Source organism: Cariama cristata, unplaced genomic scaffold, assembly GCF_000690535.1.
Source record: "Cariama cristata isolate BGI_N322 unplaced genomic scaffold, ASM69053v1 scaffold15597, whole genome shotgun sequence".
Taxonomy (NCBI): Eukaryota; Metazoa; Chordata; class Aves; order Cariamiformes; family Cariamidae; genus Cariama; species Cariama cristata.
In genome coordinates this window covers 13421-23522 of record NW_009625048.1, presented here as the reverse complement: position 1 = coordinate 23522, position 10102 = coordinate 13421, and the positions used below count along the sequence as shown (strand labels likewise).

General features: G+C 37.1%; 1 protein-coding gene across 1 annotated transcript; it reads left to right on the top strand.

Annotated features, from left to right (window-relative positions):
* Positions 1-6178: 6178 nt before the first annotated feature.
* LOC104164203 (cytochrome b reductase 1) lies at positions 6179-9815 on the top strand (the record flags this gene model as incomplete). Its single annotated transcript, XM_009703462.1, has 3 exons — positions 6179-6387; positions 9045-9199; positions 9399-9815. Coding segments are annotated over 3 exons (665 nt in total), but the record flags the coding sequence as incomplete, so codon positions are not given.
* Between the last annotated feature and the right edge of the window lie 287 nt (positions 9816-10102).

Here is a 10102-nt window from a genome sequence, read left to right as displayed (position 1 = left end):
TTTGACACAGGTAACAGCTTCGGACAGTAATTTTTTATAAAGTCATTGACAAAATTCTTGCTAGTTTCAACATTAGAAAAACTAAGTGAAACATTAGTAACATCTCCAAGAAGGGCAAATAAATACTGCAGAGAACAGTGGAAATTCCCCCCCCAGTTTTACCACTGACTTTTAGGGGGAGAGGATGGGGAAGATTTTACTATTCTTAATGAAGAACCTCTGGAGACTTACAGTATAAATGTAAGCAAGAGTATTTTTCTCTTTGTAGTAGAAGACAAACTAGAATTTTGTCTAGACAAACTTAGAATTTGATTTTTAATAACCTTATTTACATTAGCTTTGCTGCTGAATGATATATTGCATTCACCCAGCCAGAAAACTTGTCCAGCACATCCGGACATTCATTCCAGTGGAACATGTTGTTTGCATCACATGTGTGCTTGCTTGCTCGCTCGCTCTTCGGCAGGAACCCAGCCAGCCAGAGGTTGGAAGATGCCGGAGGAGTGGGTGGCTGTCTAGTTCTGGCCATGAAGGGAATGTTGTGATTTGAACGTACACTGCAAATTTCATTTTTTCAGGGGCAGTGGGGTGTGTTGAATTTTGGAGTTGTTTTACATAATATTGCTCAATAGGAAGTGTAATTTCAGGCTATAAATAAGCAATGAGAAACACCTGGTGACTTCACTAAGATCTATACTACTTACCGTGATCAAACTACTGTATTTTGTATAAGCATAGACCTTTTGAAGAAAATAGGGGGAGGTTTTCTGCAGCTTTTTCCTATGCATTTTCTTTTTTTTCCTCTGAAACTCAGTTCTTCCCTGTGTCATGGAGTAAGGATGTCGCCTCAAGCCTTGTGTAGATAACAATATATGTAAAGTAAATGGAAGTTTACCATAGCTCAAAAAAAAAAAAAACATATACAAGGAATTCATTGATAATAGAGCGTTATCTGTGGAGGAAATCCTATTATATAACAAGAGAAGCAAAGTCAGAGACTGAAGGACTATTGTAGTAAATCAGATGAAATATCAACAGATAAGATACCACAGCAAAGTCAGAGACTGAAGGACTATTGTAAATCAGATGAAATGTCAACAGATAAGATACCATGGTGAATCTGATTCAAATTTGGCTGACAGAAGTCTGCCACTGAATTCAAAGTAATTTGGATGAGAGTGGGGAATAGGATACCTCCTTGCACATAGACAAGAAAAATAAGTCTTCAAGTAGTTAAAAGTAGAAAGGAATAGCTAATAAATTTCTTGGTTAAATTCGTGTGGAAGATTTGAAACAATAACCAAATCAACTGTCTCTTGAGTTCATTAAAGTCCATATAAAGGATAGAAATGTTGTGGTGTTGGTCTGTAGGAGGTAGAAGGGATGACTATAATAATGTGCATATTGGGAAATAGATGTGCCCTGATAAAAGTGCTGTATACATCTTGTCAATCAAATGAAAAAACTGTAGGCTTGTTAATACTTACTATTTGTGGATCAGCACCTATAGGTAAATGATGCCTGACAAAAAACTGTCAGTGCACAGTAATTGTCCAGATGATTTTCTAGACTGACAGTGGAAAAAACACAGGCAATAAAAGTCTGTGTGCGTATTAGGTCAGCAACATTTTTGAAAAGAATAAGATAGGAAAAAAACATGAGGAAAAAGTGAGTTTTAAGAAGGGCTTGAAGGAATAGTAGTGTGATAGAATGGGCTAAATAAGTAAATAAGGAATTCTGTCTTATTTTACATGTGGAAATGTTGAACAATGACTGTAGACACAGGGCATGCTCCAAAGGAGTATTTGCATGCTAGTTCATGTTTGGCCTGCAGATGATAATGTTTGGTTCTCTCCCAAAGGACTAATTAAGAAACCCATCAAGATACAATGTGGAATAAATTATTTCTGAGGATTTCCCATTCCTCACCTAATAAAAGAATATTTTTTTCTACAGAGATGTGACAATCTCTGTTGCAGACTGAGGAGCAGCATGATGGTTTTTGGGGTTGTGGAAGACTGAATAAAGAGTGAGCTGGAACAAGGAGGGTGGGGTAGTCTTTGTCTCCCATCCTTAGATCAGTCTTCTACTGCTTATGAGTCACATGTAAACTCCATACAATAAAGTTGTAGGTTGACACTATAAATCTTGGAAGATGCTTGCACAATTAATATTCCTCATCATATATGATTTATAAATATCATATAACTTGTATTTTAAACAGGCTTAAAACATGAGGATGTAGCCTAATGTCAGCAGTATATTAATAAAGGGATACAACAGGAATGTTGCTTAAGAGTTCTTGCAGAGAAAAGAGAAGGAAAAATCCTAGTCTGCCACATTATCATGTGGTGTTACAGAGTCAATTAAATTTCATCTGTATGGATGAAATTACCTAAGTGGGTGAGACAATCTAACGTTCACTGCAGCTGAAATATTCCTACTTTTTTCCCCCACTTCTTCCTTTCAGCTTTCTCCTTGACTCAGACTTCATCTTCCTACTGGTTTGTTTGTGCCAGCTGCGGCCCTTGTCAGACCCATAAACTGAATTAACACAACTAGCAGAAAACTAACACGCAACAACCCCAAGTACAGTATTTGCTGGAATAGAAAGTTGAATTGCCTGCACAAAGGGTCTCACAAGTGCCACAGATGAGAGAAGGAAGATGGTGGACAATGTGCAAGAGCAAGGAGAAGGAGTGCAAATCTATTTTAAAGCAAGCATAGTCTTTCATCTTGAAATCACATCTAAAGATAATGCTTGCTCTGAGTTATCTGACAAACATGACTACCTCCACTTCAAACATAGCAAAACATCCGTTCAAAGGAAAAATAGCTAATTGCTGAACGTTCTAACATCCAATGGGCTGCAGAATTCTCAAGAATTGGAAGGGCAAATGACTGCTGAGCTGTACGAATCTCATCACAGGCAACTTGTGAAGGGGCAGCTCCCTTGATGGGTTTAGTTTGAGTCCCTTTGAAATCATAAACGAGCACTTCTCGATTCTGGTGTTAAAGTGGTTCCCAAAGAATCTAGTGGGCATTCAGAACTTGCCAAAGGTAAGCAACAAGATCAGCCAAGAAAGAGCAGGAGAGGAAATAGGAGGAGTGAAGAGGAACATTCCTTTCCGGCAGCTGTGAGGTGCTGTGCAATGCACCCTCAGTGCACCCACAGAACCACGCTGTGTGCCTGCTAAGGTGGAAGGCATCTCATGACCAATTCATGACACCTCCCTACAGCATGTGAAGCACGTCCCAGTCAGAAAGACTAGAGAGCTAACTCTAGAATTTTGCTTTGTACATTTGGCAGAGAGCAGGTGTCCCATGCCACATACAAGATTGCAAGATCACTCTGCCCTATGTGACGTGCGTTAAAATCAGAGCTCAAAACAGGAGTGAGATCTGAGTGAAGCAGCTGGGTCTAAGAATGCCTAGACTGTCAAATCTCTTAACAGTAGTAGAGATGCTGTACCTAAAGAAAGTTCTTCACGGGACTGCTTTAGCATGTCACCACTAAAAATGCTGTAACTGTGTATGTGCTTTTAACCTAGGCTATTTTAATTCTGAGATGAAATTACACATCACATCTGAGTCAGTTTTTAAGGGCTTGCACTAGTGAAGGCAGAACCTTCCTCCTCCTCTCGCCTTTGCTCCCCAGATTGTCTTGCTTTCTCCTGCTGGTCAGGAAAGCACCAGTTATGACAAAGGGAGAGGGGAGCACACAGAAGTGGAACAAAAGTGGCAATGGGGAAATGAAACTGTGTCTTTTCACAGTGATAAACAGATCTGCTCAAGTTGCAATGTATAACTTCACACATACCCCTCATGGAAAGAGGATTAAACCAAATTTTACTATCATGCATATGTCCCGGGCTGTGGCATGTAACATGCGATTGCATGGTATTGTTAAGAAGCGTCCAAACCATTAGTCTGTATTCCTTGCTTTTCTACCATACTGTTTATGGGAAACAGCCCAGAAAATTCATGGCCCAGACAGACATCTGAGACTACATGGAGGAGAGACTAGGGAATTTGATAGTGATTTTGGAAGTTAAATCAACTAAATGGCAGCATCTTATGCAGCAAAGAAAAATGTTATACAAAATTTTTAGCCTGGACTTGACCCTCTGAGATCAAAGATCAAAAACTGAGACCAGGCCCTATGCACATCAAGTTTACTTCAAGACATACAGAGTCCAGTCCTCTGCTGCACTTGGAATAAATTATTGACAATACTATGCGCCACATGGCAAGATGGAGCAAGGAGGATTTACTGGGAATATCCTCATGGGAGGTTGAGGCTTGTTTGGGGCCTTTTGACGTACCTGCTTTACAAAATTAGAAATCGTAATCATTAGTACTAAGTTAATAATAGTCTGATGCAGGCAATTATTTCAATATTAACAAGATATAAGACTATCATATAACTTTTGGGGAACTGTTGGAGGTGATCATAAGCTTGGTGTGCTGAAACACACCTATGTCATATAGATTGATTACCGTACAACTGTGTTAGAAACAAGGCTTCTATCTTCCTGATTATGTAGGATTTACTATTGTTACTTTTTAAAAGTAGAAAGCCGAGAACTACATAAGTGCTGTATGTATTTAAATATTCTAAGAGACACTTTCGTTCCAGTATTATATTTTCACACAGTATGTAAAAGCATACATTGATTTAAAATCTGATCATAGTCTGGAAATTTCACTTGTGAACAGTGTTTTCTTTGTGAATTATTTAGTGCAGTACTGTGTTTCCTGGCATGCATACAAGTAAAAAAAAGTGTAAACAGAACTTTGAAATTAATTTGTCATTTATTATTATTCATCACAACATACAGAATGAATATCCTGTTTATTTTCCATAACCTATGCTTTTTGCATAAAAAGCTAGGGTTATGGAGAAGTAATGAATAAGGCACATGAGAATCACTTAAGTAAATTCTTAATCTTTGCGTTTATCAGGTAATACTTTTTTTTTCCTGGTGCACATCTATTTCTTCATGTTTGGAACAGGAACTTTTAAAAAAACCTGCATATATTCTTATTCTTTTGTTTTAGTATAGCTAATTATATTTAAAGATTTGAGTGTAGTTTCATAAGCATGAACCTTAAATGAGGATGTGATGAATCAGACAAATGGAGCTCAGTCTTTTTTCTCAGGCAAGACATTATGGATGTGGGCATTGGCCTTTATTGGTCAAGTGATCAGGTGTCCTCATAAATATTTGTCCCTTGTTATCCAAATATACTTATGTGCTGTCACACATCCAGAATTACTACCTAGTTTGTAATCAGATGTACCTGGGGCTTCAGTGATGTAATCTGGTCTCTGTGTGTCCCCTGTGCAAAGCACGTGGGTCATACGACAGGGAGGGGACAGTTGTGGCAGGGAAGGAGCAGTGGGACCTTGAGGAAAGAGCTTGGCAAGAAGCAGCTCTAGGCTAAGTTATTCTTATGGACCATCTGGATTTAGATCACTAAAAATTGTTTTGTTCAGACTGGACAAAACACTGTCTGCTAGAGTTATTAATGCAAATATAGGCAAAAACCTCTTACATTCATCTGACAGTGTTGGAAGGGTTGTAGTTGCCAAATCCCTTTGTCTCTTAAGAGTCAGATTGTGATTCCCTTATGCTGAGTAGCATTTTCTCATTTAAAGTAGTCCTATTAATATCAATACAATAGATAGTCATATAAATATCTATGCAATTATAGAAGACCATTATCCAAAGTTGGCAAAGAGCATAAATATTAAAAAATAATCTTACACACTTTCTCAATAGGTGGTGTTCTGGATATAAGAATGGGGCCCTATTCCTCCAATCTGACTAGTAGCAGAAAAATCAAAATTCTATGCAGAATCCCTGTTAGATCAATTTAAGGAATGAGGAAAATAGGACACCAAGTTGTTTACTGTTGGTTTTTTTGAAACATGCTTAAGTTTTTTTAAAATTAGGAATAAATCTCCCTAAAAGCTATATTTAAGCTTCAGTTGTACATTTGGAATATGCTATGCTATGTCTAGGAGAAAAAGCCTTTTAATAGATTTTTTAGAGGATTAAAGGTTGTATTTTCCTGTAATTTACAATGGAACTGTGTGAATGATGCATGATTATTAAAATCTGAGAGAAGTTAGCCTATAAGTTATAAAATCTTGTCTCTGTTCTTTCTTCAGCTATTATTGTGTACAGGTTGCCCTGGACCTGGAAGTGCAGCAAACTCCTAATGAAGTTCATACATGCTGGATTAAATACCATAGCGATGATTCTTGCAATTGTTTCTATGGTAGCTGTGTTTGAATACCACAATGCCAGGAACATTCCTAACATGTACAGTCTGCACAGCTGGATTGGGCTGACTGCTGTTATATTTTATTCTCTCCAGGTCAGAATCTAACTGTATTTATAAACAGGTTGTAAATTTGAAGAATGTGTTGAGTAATTCAGGTACAATAGGCCCTCACTAATACACTCTAACTACTGGGATACCCATTTTACATTCCATTATTTGGCAAATTAGCATATAAATGTGCAAATATTGGATCCTTGCCTTCAAAGAAAAATATGTTGTAAAGCATATTTTGTTTATTTGATGGGATAATGGCAGTTTATTTCCTATTCAGTTATATATACAGTAGTGTGTTTCTAAGCTCTATAAACTGCTGAAGTTAAAGCAAGTGATTTGGTTTGTTGGCAGCATATTAAACACAGAGCTTTTATTAAGGAAGTCTCAAATGAAGTAATTGTTTTCCCTTTTTTCCAGCTATGACAATTTTGAGTACTCACTTCTTGGCCTCAAGACTTTTGTTTATCAGCACAACAAATGCAGCAGCGAGCAGTGCAGATCTAAAGGATCTGACATCGGAATGAGCTACTACTGGCTAACCAGTTTTCCTGAATCAGCAAAACTTTGATAAATGTTCATGTGCATGCTTTTAACTGCTCCTGTTGGCAGAGAATTAGAGTTACCATAATCTAAAATGAGCTAACTTAGTATGTTTCGCATTTGGCATAGAAGAAGAGCAGGCATGCCCTGACATTTGGTGTACACATACAGATGTGATGTTTCTGCATATATGTTCTGAATTCCCTATACTGTATTGTTACACTATGGAAATTTATTTTGTTCCTTCAAATTGTGATTCTTAATTTTTTTGCCAAAACACTAAAAAGAAAAAGATAAGTTTTAATTATCTGGTGATCAGGCACAGGAAATCCCCAGCTGAGGGATTTGGGTTCTGGACTTTTATCTTTCACTGCTCAGGCTAGGAGGTACAGGAAATAGTGTTGAAATAGTCTTTTTAACACTGAGAAAAAAGAAAGCATATTACAGCATATTCTTTATAGTTGAACAACAGCTAACGAATAAGAAGGAACCATGTTAAGATTTTTCTTGTCCTAATAATGCAGTTATTTCAGGGAAAGCTATGCTGCCACTACACTGAGTATCAGCATTTTTTCTAATGGTTAAGATAAAGAATTGTGAGTAAGATCTTAATTCTACTTTTCATTTTGCTACCATAAACATGATCAATGGCATTTAATGCCTTGCCTGTCTCATCAATAGAACTGTGGTGTTACTTCCTCCAAACTGGGATGTAAGCCTCCAGTCAGAGGCTGACGTTTGTTAAGTGACTGAGCACTACTGTTAAAAAATAGTCATAAAGTAGTACCTCTGTTAATAGAGAAGACACTTGGCATTTGCCAGAAATGGCATGTCAATCTCAGAATTGAAAAATTATTGAGGGGGGATGTTCACATAATACTATACATACAGGAACAATAGTGTAAATATATTGTATTTAAGCCAAATGTATATTAATACAGTATAGCACAAGGACATAAATTTAAGAATAAGGCAGAAATGTAAAATGAGACTGTCTTTTAGAAAGCAATGTCTCTGGAAAGAAGTACTCAAAGATGACATAAAGCTCAAAATGAGTTCTCACAATGCTGTGACAACAGGAAAAGTAAATTCTCTTATAAGAGATTATCTTAACCTCCATATATGGCATTAGTGAAACTAATATGAAATACTATGGAATACATCTTTTTTAAATGTAAAAAAAAAGAAAAAAAAGCGCAAAGGAATCTGGAAAAGTAATTTGAGAGCTGGAAAAACTATCTTCCAGTGAAGGAAAAAGCTCCAACTGTTTAGCAGATCTAAAGAAGATTAAGAGATGACTTGATTATAGTGTATTAAAAAGCTCCCCAGGGAGAAAATACCAGCCTCTTTAATTCAGCATGGAAAGACAAAACAAGGACTAAGACTGGAAGTTAAAGCAAAATTAAATACAAATTCATGCACTATTTCTAATTTAGCAGCAGGGGTGAGTTACATTAGAACAAACTAAAAAAGGGATGCAACCTCATTATGACTGGACAAGCCTGTGACTGCAACCATGTGATGTGATGGGTTATCTTCCATCACAAAATTAGCGCTAATGGGAGGCCTCATGTCCCCTGAATAACTTCACGCCACCCACACACACCTTCACTCTGTACATACCGACTGATTGATACATTGAGAGACCATTGCCCTTCTAAAGACATGTACTTTCGTTTAACTAAAACTCTAACAAGGTAAAATTATTTAGTCCACTCAAGTCAGAAGACTTGAGTTAGACTGCGTTCTGATCTTCATTTATGTGTAAATCTGTAACAGAAGCAGAGAACAGGACTTGAAGAGACTGTAAAAATATGTAGCTACTCACACCTTTAATATATTGCTGAATCAGTGACATTGAAAGCTTGTGTTTCCAGTACTTAGATGGGCTGCAGTTTTAGTATTACCAATACGTTTGGACACTGACACTAGGTGGGATTATTTATAAAATATTTTATGTCTCTTTCCCAGGTGCTAATCCAGAATTATTGCTTTGGTTTTGAAGGGAAACACATTCAGAAATAAAAATGCCAATTCTTTTCAAATCTGTACTTGAACACATCTCAAAATGGAATTTTTATGATGATTTTTATTCTGCTTGAGAAGTGCAGCTTGTTTCCCATATAGCTTTAACTATGAATCTGTTTTGTGTTTAGCTCTTCTTGGGTTTCGCTGTCTTTCTGCTCCCTTTTGCTCCAGTTCCCCTCCGAGCAGCTCTCATGCCAATACATGTTTATTCAGGTCTTACCATCTTCGCAACAGTGATTGCTACAGCTCTCATGGGAATCACAGAAAAGCTTATATTTTCATTGTAAGTATTTTTCTTCACTTGTTTATTAAGGTTATTCATTGCAAAATGTACTTCCCATTTGCACAGAATAATAACCACCTAGTATTAGGACATTGGGGTTTTTTGTTTTAAAAAGACCTCCTACCTAGCAGGAGACTGCTCTTTTTAGACCAGGATTGTCTTTAAAACAACTGACCTTTTTTTTTTTTTGCTTCCAAAGGAAAAATCCTGCATACAGTGCATCCCCACCAGAGGCAACTTTTGTCAATTGTCTTGGTCTTTTGCTTGTCATATTTGGTGCACTTATTTTGTGGATGGCAAGCAGACCCCACTGGAAGCGTCCCCCAGAAGAGAACGCTAAAGTTCTGCGGCCCATTGGAGGGACTCCTGAAGGCACAGAAGCAGAATCCACAATGACAGACGGTAGTAATGCAGATAAATCTGATCTGAGGATCAATAGTGAAGCAGCCAGAAAACAAAACTTAAAAATTGATGAAGCAGGCCAACGATCAACTATGTAAAGAAAATACACGGAGTAACAGTACTATTATACTGCCAAACTACCCTGGTTCCTTCCAGTTTAGTTATATTGGTATATAGATAGGTTGGGGTTTTATTTTCAGTATGGCTTGCTCAAAGATACTCAAGTTTTCTGCATATGAATTTAAATTCCAGTAAGTCCCTAACATATTATATTGGTTCATCTCATTCCTCATTTAAAAAATGAAAGCATGAATGACATTACATAATGGGAAAATCACATAATTGGAAGATGTTTTCCATATCACTTAATGTAATGCTTATATCTCTTATAGTCATGAAAAGTTAACAAGATTGAGACTAAATTTTGCTCTGAGTGATTTTGCCAGTTATGAATTGGAGTAATGAAGCATACCAGACAGCAGAATTTAGTTGGTCACACAT